The sequence below is a fragment of the Chiroxiphia lanceolata genome, chromosome 3 (genome assembly GCF_009829145.1).
Source record: "Chiroxiphia lanceolata isolate bChiLan1 chromosome 3, bChiLan1.pri, whole genome shotgun sequence".
NCBI lineage: Eukaryota > Metazoa > Chordata > Aves > Passeriformes > Pipridae > Chiroxiphia > Chiroxiphia lanceolata.
Window position 1 is genome coordinate 61,281,578 of NC_045639.1, and position 25,821 is coordinate 61,307,398.

The 25,821-nt window shown below is 35.8% G+C and overlaps 1 protein-coding gene across 2 annotated transcripts in view; it reads right to left on the minus strand.

Moving 5' to 3' along the window:
- Positions 1-25,821, minus strand: part of LAMA2 (laminin subunit alpha 2) — a 359,058-nt gene that overhangs the window by 76,409 nt on the left and 256,828 nt on the right. For both annotated transcript variants that reach the window (XM_032682503.1, XM_032682504.1), the window contains exons 32-38: positions 23,422-23,508; positions 22,369-22,562; positions 14,121-14,263; positions 13,501-13,599; positions 8,812-8,923; positions 5,342-5,504; positions 805-1,015 (exon numbers count right to left, since the gene is read on the minus strand). In XM_032682503.1, coding sequence (XP_032538394.1) covers positions 805-1,015; positions 5,342-5,504; positions 8,812-8,923; positions 13,501-13,599; positions 14,121-14,263; positions 22,369-22,562; positions 23,422-23,508 — 1,009 coding nt within the window. The remainder of the gene's footprint in view (positions 1-804; positions 1,016-5,341; positions 5,505-8,811; positions 8,924-13,500; positions 13,600-14,120; positions 14,264-22,368; positions 22,563-23,421; positions 23,509-25,821) is intronic.

The following is a 25,821-nucleotide window of genomic DNA, read 5'->3' on the forward strand; positions in this document are numbered from 1 at the left end:
AAACTGAGATAACAGGTAATTTCTTCAACCTTTATCCATCCATCTTTGGGAAACAAATGCACAGAGCAGAGATCACCTAACTTCTTCACATCACTGTATTTCCTTAATTCAATCAAGCCCAGAAATCTCTTCTGAGAACAGAGGTCTCAGAACTCTAACCTCATACTGTACTGGAGCTGAAAGCTCATTGAGATACAAACACAGTTGAAACATTTATCTTCATTAGGTTGACTCGGCTCTTTATGTCTCGGTTAAATGCTTGTTAATGTGCATTATAATATACTCTTTAAGTCTCTGCAATTTAAATTAAATCACAAGCAGACCCCTCTTCTATGAGTGAGATCATTTATAACAGCCTCTAACTACAGAGGATAGAGTTTGATTCATTACTCTGTAATATCCACATACCCCCTTCAGTCTCCTTCACAGGGGTTGGAGAGGGAGATGAAAGTGTAAGTTTTCTAGAAGCAAATATATGACAGCAAAGATTTTAACTGAACTCCTATTTAAATATTGAGCACACAATTTGAATTTTACATGACTATTTATACTGAGATGAATTTAGTTTCCCCCAGCATAATAAATCCAATGAACCTTCCACATAACATTTATTTCAGTAAAGCTGGGGAGTAATTCTACTTTTAAAAGCCAAGGCATTCTCTCATGTTCCCTTTAAATTACATCAGATATAGTTATATTTTAATAATATTTTTGCTTATGTTTTTGTTTCAAGATTTAATCATGCAAAGGTTCAAACTTTAATCAGAATCCAAGTAATCAAGGATAAAACTTGTCAGCACTCACCTCTAGCATGGTCATATTTTTTTGGTTGACTGCAGATAAACGATCAGCCTCCCAAATTTTACTTGCAGCTTCTCGTAGCAGATCTTGAGCATCATTGATTTTGGTGTGGTAGTTTGCTAACTTGTCCTGGACCTCATTTTTGAGATCTTCATTTTTCTCACTGGGCTCACCAAATAATTTCTTCACCTTGTCCAAAAGATCTTCTGCATTCCTGTAATACAACACCACCCATGAAGACACCAAGTTCATATTCATATTTCAATAATCTGAATAGTCTTAATAATAGGCAAATGAAATAGACTTCTAAATTAAATCTCAATGTAATTTTCCAGAGGACACATGCTTAATAAAGTGAAGTGAAAATTGTTCTTAAGCCCTTTCTTAAAGGAGGTTTTTAAATGCCACTGATGTCCTATTTATTCAAATATCCACCATTGAATACGGTCTTTAAGGTCTGGGGTTTTTTCTGGTTTTGGTTTTTTTTGAGGGGGGTTAAACTGCCATTCTTGAGATCTCACTAGCAAAGTCAGGTTTGCTGAAACATTTCAACTTCTCAAAAAGGTTTCATTCATTCACATTAATGTGACACGTGACACAAAGTAGTTTCCTACCTTGAGCTGAGCAGTATATGTAGATATGCCTGATTTCAAGTTGTCTTTGAGCAGACAACTGCTTTAGACTAGACAGTCAAAAATTATAAATATTTTCTGGTGAAATAAAGAAAAAACCAGGATCCTTGGATTTATGACTTCCAGTAGCCAAAAATGTTGCTTATCTAAAATAAATTCTGGGATATTTTTACTGGACTGGAGTACTTGTGATAGCAGGTCATGGGATCAGCTTCATTAATGCAATACCACTGTGCTAATGCAATGATATGTCAAGGACAGAAAACAAAAAAGAGGCACTTCAGGCAGTTCCAAAATGATGTTTTGGAGGTAAGAAAAATACTAAGTAAACAGGAATCTGTAGGATAGATAATAACTACAGAAGAAATTTATCACACTTCCTCCTAGAACAGATTAAGTTTTTCTTCCAGTTTCATTATGACCAAGTGTGGAAAATAAGAACTGTATTTTTTGAAAAACACTGCAGTTTGGCCTGCCTGTAGTCCATTCATTAGGGAATCTTCTAAAAATAAACACATAAATAAACACACACCAAAAATATCTGAAAAGTGGAAAAGGTATGCTGACACTAGACATAATTTAGATGAAGGATCTGAACTGGAGCCAAGAAAAGTAAACTTGTTATCTTAGCTTTCGAATTTTCTGAGATGGATTGTTTTGTTCCCCTGTCTGTTCTGGCTTTGGTTCTGATGAAAAAAAAATATTCAAACTGTGAATTTGCAACTTCTGAGGACAAAATATTTAATCAAAACCTAAATCCCAGTATTGACACCCTGTCTCAGAAGAAGTGTAGAAAGGAATTTCTCCCATACGTCCTCCAATATTCTTTGTATAAGAAGCTCCTCTCTTACACTTCTGGCAAATTTTGACGCCCTTATGACTCTGCAGTAGTGAAGAAACATTACAAGACAGATGGATTTCCTTTTTATTCCCTTGCCTCATAGCACAGTTCAAACTCTACTTATCCATCCAATAGTCTACCTCAAAATTCTTCCTTGGATCTAAAGATAACACTTCCATATTGATCTGTTGTACATTTTTCCCTCTGCCCTTTCTAATGAAGTATGAGGCAAGGTGCTCAATGTAATCCCTTGCTTTAGGTACCAGAATTACTGTGTGACTGGACTCCATCACATTTCTTGAAATACTCTCTTGGACATTTAAGCTGTTCTACTTTCACTAGATACCATCCTAGAAAAAAAATAAAACTATACAAAATGCTTGAATTGTTAGAAGAAACAGTCACAGATCTGGCCTAACACCTGGAATGCTGTATGGTCTGGATCCTCAAAATGAGTGCAAGGGAACAAAAAAAGATTAGAAACTGTTGACAAAATGACTGAAAACCACTGGCAACTGTATATAAGAGCCTAAATATGTTAGAATTGTCCTATATGGAGAAGAAATAAGGATTGTCACATCATGAATAGCATGGATAAGGTGATCAACTGTTCAATGTCTCTCCAAAATCAAAAATGAAAATATCAGGAAGCAATGTCAAAACACAGGAGGTGTATCTTAAAACACTGTATGGCTGAGTTATGCAATTCATTCTTACAATAAACCAGGTAATAGAAGTTCACAGAGGCTCAAAAGCCATCAGACAAATTCATGGAAGAAAAAGTCACACAAAAATAAAGCTATTCAACATACTAAATGGAAAGAGAGAATTCTGGCTCACAGCATCCCTTGACAGCAACTCAGTGGCATCTGAGAAAATATGTAGTAATGTTACAAAATATTGAAAGATTAATTTCTTAAGTGTGAAAAGCAGGGCAGTTCAGAACAGCAACTGGTGTGTTTCTAACATGCTCTTTTTTAGAGAAAAATTATTGACTAATGTGCCATTCCAGTACACTGAGGCAATCAGATTACAGGTTGGATTTGAAAAGTTTGAAGGAAACTAATGGAAAAAATGCGTATGTAAGAGAAGTTGTGCCATCTATGAAAGCAAGAAACTTTATTTGTTTTTATTTAATTTCTGAGAATTCACTGAAAACATAGCAGAGGATCCCCTGAATCTTGTCATTCTGTTCTTGGTCAGAATTCTGAAAACAGAATACAATCACTGCCAAAAGACATCTCAGCAAAGAGTACACATGATTAACTACTTCAAAGTGATCATGAGACTTGCAAGACCCTTAATTTATTCAAAAGTAAATGTTTTTAAATGAGTCTGTAGAAAACACATGACCATAGCAATCCACACACATGCACGCATACCTACAGAGTTCTAAGAATGATTAATTTTTCTTCCTTTTTCCTTGAAGAATGTATCCTATCCACTATCTTACTACGTTATTTAAGCAGTTTGAAAACATTTTTCTTTAAGAGGTAGAAAACTATCTAGGGTCCTTTCCTTCCTACCCTGTAATCCACAGTGACTAATTTTGCTTCAGTTGAATTCACTGCCAAAATTTCTTGGATCTCAATGACTGCCTATAAAGAGATAACCATATCCTTAAGATAAACCATACAACTTTTATTGCAATCAATGAGCATATTCATGTATCTCTTAGTATAAAATGTATTCCTTTATCAAGAAATTTATACATCTGCTTTGTACATTTCAGAAACAATGGAAGAGAAAGAGAAGTTTTTTCCCTCCAAAAAGCCCTGTTGCATTTTTTACTTTAATTATTGGGTTAGAATAGGAATGATTTCATGGTAGGCTGACAGTTCATGTTGGTTGTAGTATTTGAGAACTAAGAATGCCTTGTCAGAAAGACTCTTATCCAGCCTGTCCTAAAATTGCAGGCAGCACTTTAAAAGGTCTGGTTAAATTTTTCTCATCTCTACTTTTTCCTAGTTGTTTCCTATGCATGAGTAGAGAAGGCACAGAAGAGGCTCAGTGGCATCAGAGGAAAAAGCAATAAAACATTGCTGAAAAATAAGTTTGCAAAATACTCTTTCTCAAGAGAACAGAAAGCAGAGCCATCAGCATTATGGGAAGAAATACTGTACTGGCTGGATTTCCAGAAAATAATCTGATTTATAAAGTCTAAAATAGCCAGTGTAAATCTGATTGTATACTGCTTGGAATTCTTAGCTAATCTTGTATTCTGTTTACATCTCCTTAAAGTATGCACACACCTGATAACTGACATTTTCAGGCCAGAATAACTCTATCCCAAAGAGTTTTCTGAGCCATCACAACTTCAGTGGACCAGGTAGCTCCTCAGCTGGATTCTCTGCTAGTTGTTTGCTCTGGTGAAGTGCTAAGCAAAGTCTAGCTCTAGAAATATGCCTGGTCTGACTCAGACAGAAGTAAAAGACTACCAGAACTTTAACGTCAAGCCAAGTATTTTTCTGGATCAGTTTTTAGCATTTTGCAAAATGTTTATAAACAGCTGCAAATATAATTGTACATATAATCATTATTATTATTTTTAGAGGTAACTAAATAACCAAACCCTGGTTTGGTTAAACTTCTGAACTGTGCCACAGAGACAGGATATTCTGATCTATACTATTCTATACATGGCAAAATACATCCTTTTGAATGTCTACGCTGTTGGACAAACTTTGAAGACAGATATTTTTATGAGACCAACTAGTTTTCCAGAAAAAAAACCCCAAGCTTCTAGACAAGCTTTTTAGTACAAAAGCCATTCATTAGGTCTGAAGCAGAAGCTAAAACCAAACTTAGAAAAATTGCTTAGAATTCAACTAGAAATGTTGCTGGTACCTGCAGAGCAGAGAAGTAATTTCCTAGGGATTGTATTCCACAGATGTAAGCATTTCCAAAAATGCAAATGCTACCTTAACAGATTTGAAATATTAGACTTTGCTTCCTTCACATTTTTGTAAGCCACAGGTCAAAAAATTGATCAGAAAAGATGACAATCACATTTATAAGAGCCAGATATTATTACTAGGAGGTGGAAGACGGAGGTCCCTCTACTTACTTTAATTCATCTTGAGCTATTCTTTCTTGCATATTGAGCTCTCTATTTCTCATCTCTATGATTATTCTTTCAGCCTCCCTCTGCAGTTCTGGAAGACTCTTCTCCAAGGTCTCATCTTGAGTTCTGAGTGTCTCATTCAGTTTTATAGCATCTTCATTTGCAGCTGTAGGAGACCAAAAATATTTATGTAGGGAATTAGTAATTAACAACAGAGCGGCTTTAAGTATCTGCCCATCAACTCTATCAGCAAGTGGAATGCAACTTGCACTGCTTATTCCTGCCGTGAATTATAAAGGATGGTTAATCCAATGATCAGTAACAAATGAGAAAGTGATATATGTTTCATCAAACCTATTATTATAGTTCACTTTTAAACACAATAATTAAAGTGAAGAAGTCTCTATATCCAGGATATGAAATACATTGCTCCCCTCCTGAAAGAAAGAATTTGCACTGAACCTTCAGAACGGCAGAAGATAATCTGCTATATTGCTCATAGATTTAAGGAGCAGGCAGTACAAGCAATGAAAATTAGATTTAAATTACTTTTGGAGAACTTCAATATATGTCACTTTTAGCATTCAGACTTTGTACTAAGAAGAATAAACAATTGTGAAATCTTGGAAAATGAAGGAGAGAGGAGTGAAAGACACCTACAGATGTCTAAACCCACTCATGTTTAGAAGCAGATACCCAGAAATGGAAGAGTATGAAGTTTGGAATATATGAAGGTATACTGTAAACACATTATGTATTTGGAACAGCTGAATTATTCCTGAGTGATAAAGCTGTATACATGGCATCATATTCAAGGACTGTCTAAAATCTTTCTGCCATAGCACACCACAATATATTAGAATATACACTTTCAGAAGCAACTAGGTCATTTATCAATTCCATCTTCAATTTTAAAAAGTATTGTTGTCCTATCATAGGTACAGAGCTCCCAAGTAACTGATTTCTACAAAATGGCACCATTCATGGTCACATGGGTACTTCTGAATATTTTAAATTAAATCTTTAATTGAAAAAAGTAAAATTGGTCTTTCAAACTTTGAATTTCATCTACACATTGCATAGGTTCAGAGACAATTAAGAAGAAAATGATTATCTAATGATGTCTTTGATTAGCTGGTGAGATTTATGTCTTTAATCAAGTGTATGGGGTAGTGAGGTCTGGAAAAGACTACACTTTGCTCAAATGAATTGTGGATCACTTCTGTGTACTTAGAATCATTACTAAGTTACCTCAGGCAAGGAATAGATATATATTAATTTTTTAATTCTGGAATAAATAAATGGGAATTTAACCTCCCTGAATATTTACCTTAAAAGAGAAAATGGATATGTTACCTAAGCTTTCCTTAGTTCAGGAAAATTTATACCTAGTTTAATCCTTCCTCCCCATTCTTCTCTTCTACTAACAATCTTTTTTTTGGAGTCTTGGTATACTGAAAACTATCAGAGTCTCAGAGTCCAGTGGTGGTAAAAGATTTGTGTGCACTGACACAGACAAATGCAAGGAAGTGCAAAGCAGGGAAGTTCCATAGTTAAGGGGGAAAACCAGTTACAGATACTCAGAAGTTCAGAAAGTCAGCAATCAGACCAGTAGAAATGGACCAATGATCAGAGTATGGTCATTAGAAGAAGTCACCACACACTTCTCACATTTAATAAGGAGCTTTGTCAGCTAGATAAAAGATATGAATGAGAAAACATAGCTGTGTTATGAATCTCCAATGGCACCCAACTGTGAAAAAAAAGTTATTAGGACGTTATTAGGAGAGCTGACAAAGGCAGGTTTTACTACTGCTGAAGAACAAGACACTGAAGAAACCCCTTTGCTCGCTTTTTACCTGTGGTCAGGAAACATGGACATAATTTTGAACAGGAAATTACATGAAGGTGAGTAGGAGACTTGGGAGAATATTCTTTTGTGTGTTTCAGTCTAGAAAGAAAGGGGTCAAAGAGGAATATGATTCCTCTCTACAATCATAGTTGGGTGTGGGAGAAGGAAGAGAAGTACTAGGGAGAGGAAAAAAAAATATCTATTTGAACTATAGGACAAAGAACCCACGATGATAAACTAAACATGAATATTTTTTCCTAGAAATGTGAAGGACTGTAGTTATGAAGAGTACTGAAACTGCCTCCTCTTCAGATTGTGTGTATTTGTGGAAACTACTTTGAAGGTGAGGCTTAGAAAGTTTATGATAACAGACGAGTGGACGCCTTAACCCAGAAGGTATCTTTCAGTCCTGTGTTCTTGTATTTCATGTATTCTTAGAATGTTAACATGGCCACTAGGCAAACACATTGATTTTAAAGTCTTTGCCTACTTCTAAGATACTGCATAAATTTATTTCACCGCCTCAATGTTTTTTAACTCTGTATTTCCTACTGTTAATACCGCTCGAGGAAATTTTTGTTTAGTTACAAATACTGGGCATAAACTTCGTTGAGTAAAAGAATTGGTTTTGCTCTTGTAATTCCAAATTCATCTTGAAATATGAGGAGCAAGGGTTTTTGTTTAAAAAAAATTCTCGAAAACTTGCTCACTTTTTCTTGTTGCTTTTTCCACATTTTTTTCATGTCAAAGCTACAAGTCCTAAAGATACCCTAAATTACTGTTCAGTTTAGCTCCAGGGCATGTATGGTTATGTGTTACACGAAAGGCAATATAAAATGTATTTTATAGCACTTGGACAAAAGTGAAAGCTTTCCCTTCCAATGAAATGGGCCCTCAGAAGCATAGCTACTGAAATCAGTACTGCAGTGAAACTTTCAAGGAGGAAAGAACTGATAAGTATTTTTCAAAGAAAAAACCTGCCTGTAATTTCCAATTATTTTCATATTTTTCAGCCATTATCATATTTAATAGCTTCTCAAAGCCATCGGCAATACTTTTTCTCTTAAGTATTTACTGCAGTGTAAGTGCAGTGGATCAGTCTGTGGAAGAGAGGGAGCTGGCTTGGCTCCATGCCGCTGCTTAGGTAGGGTTAAGAGTCACTTGCAAATACCAAGCAGCAGATGTTCCTTAACAGGAAGTAGTAGTGCATTTTTGAAGTAATGCTGGGGAATTAAGATGAAGTGTTAATGCACCAAGTGCTAAAATTACATCAAATTTCTTTACCAATACATATTTTTGACTGCTTTGAAAATAAACAAAAGCTAAGCCCTGTTAGTTACTTCATCATAATAGCTCTTCAAATGACTGCAAATATCCTGAAGAAACATACTCAGTATTCTGTGTCTTTGTTCATATTTACTAATACCCTAACTGTTTATACAAAATGCATATACAGATTTGAAAAAAATTCTGAAGATAGTTTACTGCATTTTCTTCACTCAACATTTAAAGCACATGACATTTCTCAGTGAATAAAATCTTCCTCATTGTCTCTGACCCTCTTCCACCATCCTCCAGTTTTTCCCTGAGAAACAACCAGCAATATTCCTTTTTCCAATACCTTCAGCAGCTTGGAGAATGCCTTTGACAAACTGTCCAAGAGATTTCGCTCTGTCATTAGTCCTCTCAGCATCCTGCCTGGTCTGCTCACCATCTGCTGTCACCTTGGTAGCCTGGTGATCCAAATTCAGGAGAAATATAATTAATGAACAGGACAGGGGTGTACTATGTGATATTCCTAATGGCTGAATCTATATATAAAACTTTCCTCAGGCCAGAGGCAATCAACGAATTATTGATCAGAAGCATGGGAAATTACATGCTCTGTTCAAGAACACAAATTTTATTACCTTTTCCTTTAAATGGAAATTGAAAGGCTTTTATTTTAGGTTCCTAGAAACCCACATGTGTGCAAAGCACACAAAGGGAGACAGGATGAAATTATCCACTGAATTTGCTTAAAGAAATGTTGTTTGGAACCTTTTAATAGATTCTTCAGGGAATATTTTCTATAGTTCCACAACTGTGCACTTTTTGACTGACAAAGTGCAGCAGGTACCATGACCTCTTTTCTTCTTCCCTGGAGGTGTTCTCAAAGAGACAGTTCATGACAACAAGCAAGAAGAACTTTAAATCAATACATTAATTAAAACAAGAAAATGGGAGAAAAAAAATAGTAGTTTTCTTCAGCTCTAATGCTTCAAGGTGCTTGTTTACTGGGGTGCTCAGTAAAATTTTAGCTGTGTGTAACTAAATGCTTTATAATTTTATTGCATCACAGCAGCAGCAGGAAGACATACATCTGCTGCAGACCCGAGAAAAAATGCTGAGGAAAGGAGTCATCTTAAGACATTCTACTTAGCTCTCAAAGTCCCAATTTACAAAAGGGACCCACTTTTATTATAAAGAAGCTGACCATTTCAAGCAACAAAGCTTGTGGAACTGTACTGTAAAGCAAACAGGCAAACAAACAAACAAACAACCCCCCAACCAATCAACAAACAAACAAAACCCTCCCAACACCCTAGCTTTTTTCTTTGGGGATTGCCTTCCCAAGAAACAACTTGAAGTAGGGCATTATGCTCTCTTCTGTCTCTGTGAAATGGCTAGAAGGTCAATTTTTCAAAATTAAGTTTAGGTTTTCCCCGACTAGAACTGCACAAAATATTTCTCTGCTACAACAACACCGCCCCTCTCCCCCCTCTCCATTTCAGTAATAATCTAAGAGAAATAGTAGCACTTAAACACATTTATTTTTGCCTGATTATCCTCTAGATGGAAACCCCTCAAGATATATTAGGACATCTGGGTTTCTGAAAGGAAATCCCTGGGATTATCATACCACTTACAATTTTGGGCTACATCAGAGTAGTTACACTGAAAGCAATTTATATGAAAATGGTTCAGGTAAATAGAATATACAAGAAGAGTTAAGAAGCAATGCAGACCAGGGAAAGTTTGTTCTACTTCATCCCTACATCAGTAGAAAAACATGTATTTTTACACTTATACAGCTTTAATCATACTATTGATTACTTCCTCTAAGATTTACAACCCCCTTTTATCTGCCTGGATACAGAACTAAAATACTCTCCCAGTGAGCTGTAAGAGGCAATGGGATAGGAAAAAGGCAAAAATTCAAAAGTCTTGATGGACCACTGCTCTAACACTGCTTGGCATTTCTGATGAAATTTAATTCTTCATGTAACTGAGAATACCTTATTATTTATTGTCAAATCCTCCACAAGCAGCCTTTTATTCTTTGGGTTTTATTTGCTTGGAATATTCACATTGAATTTTATTATATTTTATAACATCTTTAAGTCCTTTGCTACAAATGGCATTTTATAACTTACATATACCTTTCTTAGGTTTGATTACTTTTTCCACAGTCATGTTAATTCAAATTGGCCACTTTAACCTCTCTATTTATGACTGAATAGCACGTACTACATTTTTGTGCAAATTAATCTGTCATTGAACAATTTTCATTTCCTTTCAGTGACAGTTCTCCTTAGTACTTAAATCCCATTCAGGTCCACTGAAGGCTTTCTGCATTTTGACATAATTTGCTTTGTTGAAAAATAACCTTTCACTTCGTTATCTGGTCTAGCTTTAACTCCGGAACCAAATTAAATGGTGAAAATCCTTCACACTGTACCTAGCCATTCCATGGTTAATTAAATGTTTTCATTTGTTAATAAGGTACCATTAATTTTCTATATATTCAATTTACTACAATTCACCATTTCTATATGGTCAGTTTTCAGCATCTTCTAACAGTTTAAACAGGCATGATAAACTCTTTCTGAGGGAGCAATAAGGGTCAGGCAGACTGGACCCAGAGAAAGGGTTTGGAATGAATCTTCAAGAAGTCTGGACAAATGTAAGACTTTTTGGCATAAAGGAGATTCCTAGCATGGAAATACAGTAAAGAAAGTATGAAAACGCTTAGGTGATGTCCACAGCTTATACTTAGTGATGGAAGTTTTATGGAAAGCCTTGTCCTAGTCTGGAGTAAACACTGAGCAACTTAAACTATTAGCAAGTATTAGCAACTATACACACATTCTTGGTTTGGTTTTGTTTCTATGTTTATTTAATCTGAGGTCTTAAGATAAAAGAAACTCCTCTGGATGGCATCTGGAGGGGTGCCTTATAGGAATTTCTCCAGCTAATGAGCTGCAGACCACATAAAGAGGAGTAAACACAGAACTCACTGTACAGATGGTAGTTCTTGACTCTCCCTCCAAATGCTTCCAGATATGGCAAACTAAGTTGCCTCTGCTACTGCTTTCATAAATATTCAAGTTTGAGAAATTCAGTGGTATGGGAAAAATGTAAAAGTTTACAAAGACAAAAGAAGCATTTCAACCAAAATGAGTGATTCTGATCCCTGCCCTTCGTGAGGGCTCTGAAGGTACCCATTAGAAGGGAAGTGGGAGTTTTGATGAAATGCAGTGAACTGAAGTCTTGGATCTGCCCCTGGTGCTAGGTGTGGGAATATGCATGTAATCAGTGTGAAAAAGATGTGAGGATCTTCTATATGGCAAAGTAAATGAAGAACGACGTGAAAAAAGGAAAAGGAATGCTGTGCTGAAGTAAGAGATCATTGGTTGAAAAGCTACCACAAGGAAGCAAAATCCCCAAAGGTCTTGTAGTGACTAAATATTATTGGCTTCTGTATTTTATCTTAAATAGTTAGATTTTTTTTTTCATGGAAATAGTCTCCTCACCAATCCTCATCAACCTTTTTCCTCATCACTACTGGTTTCACTTTGAAAATTCAGTGAGCTTGCAAATCAGATAAGGGGAAAAATTTTGGTATGTATGGTTATACTATGTAGTCCAAGTGCTAGCCATGTTCATTCAGAAATGGACTTAAACATACTATATCAGGACTCACACTTCTTTCTGGAATATTATCCCTATTTACAAACATAGAAAGATAAAGGTAGGACCTGCCACCTGTTGCCAGTCCCTAAATTAAAAAAACAAAACAAAACAAACTACTCCAATCCAATTAACAACTCTCTGTAAGGATAACTGGAAATCATAAGGCTTCTTAGTCATTGCAACCATGGCGATAATGTGGCCACTACAATAACTCCCTTAAGATCACACCTTTGATATATTTTGGCTTCCAAGAGTAGTCTACAGAAGGTCAGAATTTGCAACATTATTTTAGGTCATCTCTACGGGGGCAATTGGAAAAGCATATTAAAAAGAGCAACTTTACAAGTGGAAAAAAATTATCTTAGCCTAAGACTGAGAAATCTTAATAGAAGAAATATAATCTCACCTGCTTGTAGGGCTAACATAAGTTAAAAATCCAGCTAGACTTAAAACTACCATAGTTATTTCTGGCAGAAAAGTAAAAGATCAAAGAGAAGTGGAAAAGCAAGCTTTCTCACAAAGAGAGTATGTATAAATAGATACTTGTGTATGCACGTGTGTGTGCGTGTACAGACATACAAATACACGACTACATATGCAAGTACACTACAGATGCTTTCTTACCCAACACTCGTTTCAAAATTGAGTAAAATTCACCCAAAGAAAGAGTTTCTCTGAGAATTTTTGATCTGTAAGCCATGTACAATTTAAAGACATGATGCTAAAACTGTATGGAGTTTATGTTATTCTCCGAGGTGAATATTCATCACTACAGTACTCCACATCTTTCTTATTTGGCTTTTTCAACTCACAAAGATGACTTTTGGTAGTCCCTCACACCAATGTACCTTGGACAGCTGTAGTTGTATTGAGGCTGATTCATTTCCTATTTTTTCTCCACTAGGTGGCACAATTTATTTTCTAAGACTGTCTTTAAAGAACAAAATAAGGTCTGTGCGAAATAAAACTTTTGTAATAGAGTACATAAGACAACTATTAAAATCCAGAAGACTAACTATCCTCATAAATAAAATCTAGAAAATTTAACTTAGATATTTAAAACTAAACTCATGTACTTCTTTAGTGTTGGCTTTTCCAGATAAGTTCATTCTTGAATGCTCCATATGGGCAGGATAAAGCATTCTTACCTTATTATGAAGTTTTGTAGAAAATATGTCTCAATGTATTGGCCCACAAAAAGAGGTTGTTAGAGGACTTGCTGCCATTTCAAACACTGAGAGTGAGAAGGACTTATAATTCATCTATTCATTCATGTTTAATTCATACTCAGAAGATTTCTGTCATTATGCAGCCTTAACCAAACCCATAGACCCCAATGTGATCACAGACTTACTCTTGTCAGTAGTTCATCCATTTCTGTCACCAGGGTATCCAGATTTTCTCGTGCTAGCTGAAGAAATCTCTCTGGAGCTCGCTGAGGGGAAAGTAAATGCTGTTGGGAAAAAGATGGGAGAGTGAAAAATCCATATTTAATAGTTGGTGCTTTCAAATATTGTAGAGAAGAAGCATAAAACATTTCCTTTTCACTATAGTATGCAATCCCTTTTGCCATTGACTTTTGTGTCACATTCATCCAACAGACTTTTCTCAGGAATCTTGACAACTTTACATAGTTTAGTGGGGAACTTGTAAGTACGGTAGGGAACATACAGTATATAAAACACATAACCACTTTATGGACAACCAGCATAAAAACCATTTTATTTGTATAAACATTGCTTTTTCTGTGCTTGCAGTATAATTCCTTGAACATACGTACAGAAATTACTGCTGCAAGATAAATAAATTACTGAAGTAAGTAAAAATAAATACTTATCAACCAAAGCAAGTCTGAAGTAATTAAATCTTGAATTTTTCTTCTTCCTTGAATCTACTCAGTCTGTATGTTTGAACAGATTTAAGTACAGTTGTACTGAAGCCTGGTTATTTCTGTATTGAATACTATGAACATACCTTTAATTCCTGTGTCATGTTCTCAAAACCATGTAACATTTTATATGGAGCAGGCAGTGGACCACTAAGGTTAACACTCAGTATCATCTGGTTTAGCTGATCCAGGTCATTGAGAAGGAGTCCTGTGCATTTATCATCACAAGCTGGGGGAAGAACAACCAAAGCTTATTTCTTCCTGCTAAACATTTAAGACATATGTTTGAGTTAGAAATTATATGGCACAGATACAATTCTGTGAGAGGTAACACTAATTTCAGATAATTTACTCCAAAAGTGTAGAGTGAGAAAAAATGGAAACAACAACTAGGGAATAGGAAAGGCGTTATTGCTTAGGACTTGGTAATGGGACAGTTTAATATAAAACATAAAGAGCAAAATTGAAAGGCTTACCTCACAAAAAAAAAAGGAAATCATTTATGTTGTCCATATGAACTGGCCAATATAATATTAAATTAGATAAGCAATTTGGATGAAATTTGAGAAAAGTGGACAGACAATTTGGAAAATCTAAGGAGCGCTGTAAGAAACACAGTATGCTTATGGATTTGAACGTAAGAAAAAACCTAAAAAAATCTTCCAATTTACATACTTCATATAACAGCATGGTCAAGCACGCTAAACTTGTAATGCAGACAGTTGAAAGCATACAGGTAAAAATATTGATAGTTTTCTTTTAAAAATTGCTTTTCCCTACCTCTTTTCACTAACCAGTTTATAAGATTTTCACGCATGCTTCCTTTCTTGCAAATATCTTTCAGCAAGAAAAATACGGGTCTGTGCTGCATATATCAAGAGGAGTTTGCATTTGTCCTCCCCTTGCTTTCGATTAATTATCACAAGGAATTCTCATCCTGTATCATTTATTCTGCAGACAGGAAAATTCTTCATCCTTTAGAACAGGGTTGTGGGAATACCTGTTTCCCTGCATAAAGACTCTGCGCAGAACTGACAAACCTAAACATCTCAGGAGATGAAGTAAACTGTGAAACAACAAATTCACTGGTGATGTTAAGAGATGTGGAGGGTTGTACCGAAAATTTTACAACTGTGTCATTATTTATTTAAAAAAAATACGCAGCTTAATGGCTATAAAAAGCCCTCCATTAAGCAGTATGTATGCTTTTGTAGAAAAGAGAAGTAGTTTTCAAAAGAGAATTACTCCCCCCCCCCAAAATCTATGCTTCACGTAGATTAAATCTTTTCTGTTCTTTGAAGTTTTCAGTTACCTAAATACAATTCTTATTCAGTAGGTTGACTGTTCAATATAGCAAAGAGTCAAGTCAAACACAGAGGGGCAAAAACCCCAAAACTAGTTTAATGCACCATGAAACTCCTGTGATGACTGAAAAGGAGACAAGGTAGATGCTGGCTTAGTGCAATAAGAAGTGGGTACAGAAAGGTAGATACTACTGTTATTTTAAGACTTCCTTTTGCATTTTCATTGCTTCCATTTGCAGACTTCTTCCTTTTTCACAGTATTTTGTTACATAAGCTGAATTGCACTAGAACTGTGGTCTATAACTGTGGGCATGATATATTCTGATTTATGCTTCTCCATGGAATTTAACCTCCCATGCCCACCCCTCAACTCATTAACATCCCAGTTCTTGTCATCTGTGTGCTTGCCTTTAGAAGTCTGAGAGAATTAAAGGAAAAGCAAGTTTTATAGCCAACAATGTTTAAAATAACAAATATTTGTTCTGTAGCTGATCAAGAAAGTAAGGAAACCTGATAATCATTTTGCAGGATGAAAGAAACCAATATCGGACCTGAAAAGGATTGGTCTTTATTGTTTGGGTTTTGCTGTGGGTTTTCTTCTGCTACATTGTTTCACTTAAAGAACAAGCTAAATCTATTCCCCTGGAAAATTTTCTTAGTGGGTGGAAATAAAATGCTAAAAATTTGCTATGTGGTAAAGACAAACTCAATTCACATCAATAAGAGAAAAAATAACAGCTCATGAAGAGAAAAAGTATTCTCAATGAGTAAAAAATCATTAAGTGAGGATTCAGTATAAATTAACTCCTCTTGCACAATAATCGGGTTGAAAAGAGGAACTGCATCAAGTGAGACCACAGCTGAGCAGATGAGACAGGACTAAGCTACTCCAATATGCAGTCTGAAATGTACTGTAGCTATGGGAAATACTTAAAGAGCGTGATTATATTTTGCAAGACTAAATACTTCTGTGTCTATCTATAAAGCTGTCAGGATAAATTTGTGCCTAATATTAACAAATGCAGCACTAAATTCAGAACATTATAGCAGTGCAAGCATGTAAGAGGCAAATCATGCAATCAATATTACAATAGTCCAGCAAGCAATTAATGCAAATTACTGCATTTTCCATTTTCATCACACTTTTCCATGCAAAATAACTCCTCTAAGGATTTTGACTTACCTCTTGTGAGAAGCATCTCCAAAGTATGCATGCGAAAGAAATTCTTTTAAGCTTATGGACATTAACCATTTATTCCATCATACAAAGAGCAGATAATGTACAATAAAGAAAACACATGTCTGAGTCACAATTGAGTGATAATCACTCCTCCAACTGAGTGATTATATGACACAATTTTGCTTTAATACATTCATTGCTGTTAAGATTCAGAAGACTGTGTTATGACTAGGTAATTTTTGGTCTAAGAGCAACCATGCAATCTCTGATAGGATGTGGTATCCTATGATAGTCAGTAACTCTTCAGTATTAGTTTCCTGGTGCTTCACAACAAAGTGTTGGACTATTGTTAGCTCATTAGTCTGTTAGCTATTACCTCATTTTTCCCATTTTGGCACTAGTCTCATATCAAATAAAAAATAGCCTTCCTGTGCCCCCGAAAACAGAACCCCCACAGAGAGTTTAAAGTTTTAGCTTCCTTACCACTGCTGCTGGTTTCAGGTAGCTTACATGATCAATATGTCTCCAAATTATAGGAAAATTCAGATCCAGATCCGGGTCTAAAGCACCTACTCAGGTTTATTTCTGATTTTGCTAATTTAGAAATCCTCATTTGCTGGTTCCAATACATACCACTGGTCCTAATACTCTAGTACTAGTTGAGTTTAAAGAATGCTTGAGTTGGGTGAAAGGCACTGGTGTGTGGTTCTAAACTCCACACGAACTCACATATCACAAAAATGGTGTTACACACAGGACCTTTCTTTTCAACTCACTCTGTAAAGGCTTGTAAGAAGCAGCTCCTAGCTCCTGCTGAATTAAGCAGTGTGTAGGAGCTAGGAGAGGCTTCTCTTCATGGATTCTTCAAGATCTGCTTCTGACAGAGGCAGCATCTCTGCCTAGTTCTGACTTTGGAGGGGTTGATATCGTGGAGCTATTCACTGTTTTGAAGCCAAAACCTTGATTCTGCCAGGACTGGTGGCAAGTGTGCTAGACCTGGTATTAAAGGAATCTCATTATATAATTTTCTCCTTTTACCAGTATTGAATATTTAAATTCATAAAGATGAAAGTTTTTTGACTGCAGCATGGCTTAAGGTCTTTTTATTCCACCACCACCCCCCCATAAGACTGAGATAAAGAAAAACTGCTAACAATTAACTATCTGTTAGATCTGCCTGTGTCGTGATTGCTTCCTGTTCGGTCACATCAACTTCACATTCAGGCTTTTGCTTGACCCCAAAGAACATTTGTGACAGATGCATACATCCACAGAAAGGTTTTGTAGTTTGTGTTGCAACAGAGCTCAAAATATTGAAGACCATTTTTTTGAAGTCTCCATTGTAGTTATGACAGATACCCTGAAAGCATTCAGAAGGTGAGTTCTGACTTGCCACATAAGATATAGAACCATAAAACAATGAAGCCTTGAAGTTCTCACTAGGATTGTTTTGTTCCCTAAATACGGCACAGTAGCGATCACAATCACTGTTCCAATAACATTGCAATTTAGGTTTTTTCATTTTATGTACTACAAACTCTACAATTGAAGCGGAATGCCAAAAGGTATAATAAAAAATACACAAGGGAATTACTATATCTAAGAAAATGCATGATTGCTACAGGTTTGATTCAAAATCTTAGAGAAGATTTGGGAAAACTTTTGTCATATTTGACAGTATACAAGGATTCTGGTAGCATTATTAAAATAAGTTTGCAGCCATCATTATTTTTTTTTTTAATTGGCAACTGACTGTTTCAAAAGAGAAGGGAAAGTGAGCCTACAAAGTGGATTCCTTGAGTCCAACAAGGAAGTATTGATCAGCAGAGTATTATGAATATCTGCACAGGACAACTTAGATGGTCACTTTAGCTGGCCAAATAATCTAGTTACTGTACTAATACAAAAAAAAAAAAAAAAAAGAAAGAAAGAAAGAAAAGAATTAGAAAAAAAATAAAATTTTTAGAGTTTAATTTAAAAAAATTACATTTTTTATGATGTGTAGTAGACTAGACTCTTGTATTACTTATTTTAAAAAATCTACTTTTTGGATATAATTTTTCATTCCCTGATGGCATCCTAGAGAAAACAACATTGTTCTGTTCTAAGAATATAATGGGAAGCGAATGCTCTCTGTGCCAAGAACCTGTAATTATCTTACCGTTGCTATTCATCAGTAAGCAAACTCTTCCCCTTTGTACAGTGGCTTTTGAAAAATATATTCACTTTCTATTTTACCAGTAGCTTTCTAAAATATAATATTATAACACAGCATTGAAAAGTGGCATGCACTAAGCAACTGAAAAATGAAGCGTTATGATGAAAGCCAGTAAGAACCTGGTAAAACAGATTTTCAGCTATATCAGAAATAGACCATTTTAGTGAACATGCATGCTTTCTTGCTTTTTTCCCCCCATCTTTTCACTGCAAATCTTCACTTAAAAATCTTTAGAATATTTGTGATAAGGGTTATGTTAAAAGATAAATGTTATACTTAAAAACCAATGCATTACAATATTTTGGCTAAAATATCTCTGTAATTTGATTTAAATATGCATTGTTTGGTTTTCAGGTCATATGGCGTGGTGACCTTTTATAGAATTTGCCAAAAAATTTGTTACAGTTACTCTTTGTTAAATATTCAAAATCAAATTTCACTTTCCTAAATATGAACTATAATATACTAACATTGGACAGCTTAATCAAATTATGTCTTATATTATCTACAAGTACACCTTTTCAAACATGGGTTCCTGTATTTACATCTATATTCTTTAAGTTAGACTACTTTACCACCTAACTAGGGGTTCCTCAAATTTCTAACAGGTACAACGCTATTGCAGTACCTGAAATAGGACCACAAAAGAGCAAAAGTAGATACATGCATACGACTCATTTTAAATATTGAAGGCAAATGGGATTCTGCTCTTGGCATTAATTTTCTGTACATTAAGAGTACTATTACTATTAAGGTTTCATTACAACTATAGTCAGATGGGAATTTACTGAGTATTTTGCAATTGGTTGATATATGAAAGTAAAAATATATTGTATACAGGACCAAATTCTCAGCTGCATTAAATTCAGATAGGAACAGCTCAATGTTCTGAGAGTAAGGAAGGAAAGCTTCAAGGTTCCCCCAAAAGGTGTTTCTAATGGTTCTTTGACAGCACAGTGACTACTAAAGCACATTAAGGGCTGCAGTAATGAATCCCTATCAATAGCTGCACTTTGAAGCCTGTGACATACTAGGTAGTGCTAACCATGGGCAAATTCCCACTCCTTTGTCTGCCACAGCCCCTGTATCCATCACAGGCTACAAAGGTTATTGATCAGCTTTATTTTCTGCTATGTCAACGGTATTGCACTGCATTAGCAAAGGTACATTTGGAGTAATATGGGAGTCAAAGAACCTTTAAACAAAGGGAAAGTCATATGACAAGAGCAAATAGGCATAAAGTGTCTAATGAAATATTTGATTGCAGTTTCTGCAATTTATGACAAGGATATTATTGAAATGGTATCAGTAGTAGCAGCTTAGTTCCTGTGACAGGGGAGATTTAAAGCACCTCCCACATGTTCCTATAGGTGGTTCCTATCTTTATGACCAAAGAAAAGAAATCTTCTCATTTGATCCACATTTCTACCAGTCAAAGGAAATGTCCATATGCACATGTTATGGACTGTTTTTATGGTGAAAACTGACTACCTAGTTAAAGCAAAAATGTCACTATAGATAGCATAGATACATTTCAACACCTGCACATGAACATGTTGCAGCTAAATCAGAGATTTCAGAGAATCATGTATTTAAAAGCAAAAAGGTGGAAAATTTGATTTACCTGCAAACAGCTTTTCCCATTCACAGCATGGATTTTTAACCTTATTATCCACACAGTGAAATAGTCTGATTAACAAATTGGAAAACCATTAGAAATGATAACTTGCATTTAGGCTGTTTTGTACAATGAAACTCTGTCATCCTGGATATCCAAAAGACTTTTCGTAATACTGATAAGGTAAAAGACCCAAACCATACTAAGTCATGCCTGAGATTGGAAACATTGGCTAATACTGGAAATAATGAAAGAGCTATTCAGGATATTGAAAAATGAAGTAATTTTCATTTAGATGCCACTCTGGAAAACACAGTCTTTATTTTAAAATTTTCTAGCTGTAATACTTACGGACTTAATCACAATTACAATTCTCCTTGAATTCTCCTTGGCATGTAGGCCACAAAATGGAACCCAAACTGTAGTTATTTTGGCAAAGTGACTACTTACTTGCAGTCATTTTTGTGTAGTTTAACATAGAGCTTAAGTTCAGAATTAAGTCCTAAACTACATCACACTGCAGGACATTAAATTTTATTTCCCTTAAGTACACTAAGCTTTGAATTGATGAATCAATGCCATATTGTTAATAATATAGAAATAGAAGTATTTATGTCTATATTCCCTGTAATCTATAATCTCTGCCTGGGATTCGGGACTAATGTAAAAGCACCGAACTCAACAGTCACATTTAAAAGCTTAGTTGCTAAGTCCTGATGACTGCCTGAGAGCTGATCAAAGCCATTAAATTGAGTGAAAAAATGTTCTGCACTGTGTAGTCCTTGACCCTACGTGCCTAATGTCTTCCTCTTCAACCACTCAAAAAAAGCCATGCATTTCATTCTTCACTGATATGATGCCTTCACACATTTTTAGCACTTCACTGTTTATTTTTCCAAATTGCTTTTGAAATAGTTGCAATTTGTTTTTACTTTACTACTTGATTTTAATATTAGAGAACTGTAAACTTCTGGGTATTGAGGTATAAATGGAACAAATTCTTTGAAGAAGCAAAAAGAAAAAAAATAGATGGCATCTATTTGCCTTGATGTTACATGTCCCTCACATATACACCTCCCCTTCCATGAAAAAGCTCCAATTAAAGAGAAAACATTTAAACCACTTCATTGTACCTTGCCAATATATTCAAATATGCACAGATTAATAAATATTATATACTGTGGAGTTATTGAAACTCTACCTGTATTCTACTTTAAAATGAACAATCATGGCATTGAAGAGGAAAAAAAGTCACAAAGTTAGTCCTTCAAAAGCTGGGGAGAATGGAGGAGAGGAAAATGCCTTATTTCAGTCAGGGTTGACCAAGTGTTCTAGAAACATTTTGCTACCTGTTTTTTTGTACAAGATATAAACGTACAACATCATGGGATATGAGACTGTAGACTCAAACCAAACACCATCCAATTTCAAGAAAAAAAAATCCAAACAATAATACAAGATAAGACACTTTGTATCAAAATTGAGCGTAGGACAAAGATACCAATACTGTAAATATAAACTGGTGTTTTAGGCTACTAGTTTTGTGTTTTAAACTAAGGAACTTCTTTGCTCCTGGGCATGTTGCACTGTCATTCCTTGCATCTTTTACATTTCAATGGGTGGTTGTTGAACCAACATGATAAAGTAAACTTTGGTAAAACTCTGTGTGTGACTCATGGCATAGAGTATTGCAATTGCTGGTTAAACATTTAGGACAACACAAAAAAATTCACTAAGAGCAACAACAGTGACAAACTTTAGCAAAACTTAACAAACTCAAAAAGAAATCCTTCAAAATTTTGTTGTCAATTAACAATGAGCATATTAAAAAGTATTGGGAGTTTTCCTAACATCTTGAGGCTTGTAAAAAAAAGACCAGATGCCAAAGTAGTAAGAAACCTGGCAATTATTTTCAAAGACACCCACAAAAGTCATTGTTAAACAAGCAGGTTTGGATTTCTGAAACACGACAAACACAATCAAATGTTATCCAAAATTACATTAGTATACGTACAAATGCATCTCATGCCATCACGCACGTGCCGATGTTCGCAGCCAGCACACTTCCACCCCGTGAATCCAGGCTTGCAAGTGCAGTGCCCAGTGACAGCGTCACAGGGGACAGGCAGAGAACCATATGGATCACACTCACATTCCTGGCAGGAGCCTCCTGGAATCTGTGGGTTTCCTGTGTAGCCAGAAGAACATCTAGACATTGCAAATACAAAACAAGATTTGGGCAGCTGAGATGCAGTGCACCACAATGAATACTTGGCCATATTGTAAACAAAATTTATATGGACATTCATGAACCACTGAAAAAAGATCTGTGGTGCTTCATGACTTAGGGATAAATATTGCAAACTGTCCAACAAAGTGATATTAACTTCTAACCAGGACATGGAACAGTCTGGGTGGAGCCGATATGCAAAAGTGATTCCATATCTTTAACAGTTTTCAGTTAAACTTCTATTATACCACAAAAAACCCCCAACTTTCTCCATTATCAATATTTGGCCTATAGACCTATTTGGCATTAGAAGTGAAATCTCCTAGCAGACAATTTTGATAATTTTGATCATCTCAGTGTTGCTACGGACAGGACAACAAACAGCTGCTGTTTGGGTTATTAATTTGCAACTTGGCATTAATATGTTAATATGTAACTTTCTTTCACAGTCAGTGCCCAGGAGGACACAACAGTCACTAGAACAAAAGGTATGAGTGACATCAAGATACTCTCTTAGCATGGCATCTAATTTTAGATAAATTTTGTATTTTTCGATTTAACTTCAGAGGTCCATAGGAAAAAACCCTCACAAATCAAAAAGTAAGACTAGGACAGTATTGGTCATGCCAATAGCACTGACTATCAATTTACAGTAAGTGTACATAAAACTTGCCTATTTCGGCTGAGTTTTAAAAACATGTAAAGAGGAAATAACTTATCCCAAGCGTGTATTTAAACATTAGTAAATACATGCTTGTAGTATCAAAAATCATTTGCCTCCTTCATGTCTATTCTGCATTACTTTGTCCCTCTTTCCTCCTTTCCCATTCATCCTACCTTTGACAGTATTGGCCTTCATATCCAGGTGGGCATGCAGTACACCGGTAATCACTAGGTCCTTCAGCAACACAAGTAGGGCTAAAACTAAAACAAAAGCAAATAAAGAATTTTTTCCACTCTATTGCATCATTTCACTTCAGTCAGCTGTGCAGAAGGGCCCATGGTAAGCTCCACTCAACATAAATGGCAGCATTTTCTTATCTGCTTATAAAAACCTGTAGGAGATCTCTCTTTTCTATTAAGAATTATGTGAATGCCTTGGACAATTTGGACAAATGCTCTAAGGGTTGTATCAGAGGGGACGGAGTCAGTAACATCCCATGCTGCAGGCTTGTGCAACTGAATGGTGCTGTCACTCACTGTGATCAAGAAGAGGAAGCACTAGGAAGAATGTGAAATCAAAGATTAAGAAACTGAGCTAACAAACATCCAGCCTTTCCAGATGGATTTATTTTTAGTTCAAATGAAAGGATATAAACTAGGAAGTATTTACTCAAAGTCAAGACAAAAAGAGGGAAAAAGGAACAAAAATCATAGCTGTGTGAATCTTTCAAAAAGGCAGCATCAGATAATCTTCTCAAGGAGATATTGAAGAGAAAAAAGTATTCTACAGATTAAAAAAGCCTAAAAGCTATCTCCTTCATGGTCAGGGAGGGGTCTTATTCTAATCATAGAAGACACTAGATTATCTTTACTAAGTCACTTTACTAGTCTGTAGCTATGGGGATTGTGCAAAGTAGCATTTTGTTGGGATATATGTATTAAGTGCATGCAAAGGCAGTTAAAACAATAAAAAGGGTAGGTAGGGAAAGATAAAGAGAACTAAATATTAAGATGGTGCAAAACTGTAAAACTCTTCCAGCTCTTTGTAGAAGAAGAACCAGAAAGGCACGGAGGTGGCTAGTGGTGAGCCCAGAGCTCCTTCTTGGTACAGTACAGTCAGCATCCTACTCTAACTTGCTTATAATGCATTAAATCAATAGTGCTTGAATAAGTACATAAAATATGCCTTTGCAAAAAATGTAAACAAATCGATCTATTACTCACAGCCTCATTATCCAACACATTTTCAACTCTATAAAAATAGATCCATGCTAGGAAAAATTCATTCTTGCTGTTCTTTCTTTTTTTTTTTTCCCCTAGTTCATCATGTTTGAAGCTGACTGCTGATTGTACAGGAGTATAAACACAGTATTTAAAACTTTAGTGGAGTTTTATACAATTTCATAAATAAAAATAATTGCACTATACCTTTCTTAAATACTATCATGTCAGTCATGACATAGTAAGCTAACGAGATAGCTCATTAGCTATCTGTATTTCATGTAGATTACGATTACTTGACTACCATAGAATAGCTGCTGGTAGAGTTTTTTCCTTAATAGTATCTTGAAGAGCTTGAACTGACCTGCAAAAGATGCAAATCCAAGGTGTGATACTATTAGTTTCCACCTAATACTGTAGTTTTATGGAATGGACCTATCCCACTCTATCCATCTACAAGTTAGGCACGTAGTCTAATCCAACTGTTTGGGCATTGTCTATCAGCACTGGAAAGTGGAGATGCACAGACAGGCTTATACACACATTTGAAACATCTCTTTCCCTGCCCTCTCTCCAATGGTGTTTTCCTTCAGTTTTCACTTGGGCGAGATGTACAGTCGTCTGTCCCCGCATTTACTATACAGTTACTAAAGTTGTTGATGGCTGCAGCTAACAGAAATCTCTCCGTGACTTCTAGAGACTTCTGAGTTAAGCTCTATAAAACACAAACAGTTCTCTTTCTGGACATGCTTCAGATCTGACTCCTAAGAAATTGGATGACCATATCATGATTAAGTGTATTTTCTAAATTCAAACTATGTGTTATTCTCTTATCTCCTATGAAGGTTATGAAACAAAAGAGTTTACTTCTACATGAGCATGACACAAAAGGCTGTGACAACATCCATGGCCATGCAGGCTATATGGCTGCATGAGGTATGGGCACTTTGTTTGCTCTTCCTCAGACAGCTCAGCAATTTAAGTGTGCCCACAGGACACTTTAAGGGAGCTTATTAAAAAAGGTGGAAAGCAACATTGTACATGGGCAGATAGTGTTGAGACAATGGGGAATGGTTTTAAACTAAAAGGGAGGAGATGTAATTAGGTGTTAGGAGGACATCTTTACTCAGAGGATGGTGAATGAACTGGCTGCCCAGACAAATGGTGGATGCCCCAATCTCTTGAAGTGTTCAAGGCCAGGATGGATGGGGTTTGAGCAACTTGGTCTAGTGGAAGGGGGCCCTGCCTATGGCAGGGAGGTTGGAGCTGGATCTTTAAGATCCCTTCCAACCCAAACCATCCTATGATTCTGTGACACATGCACTACCCAGGGTCCACACATTTTTCACTTGT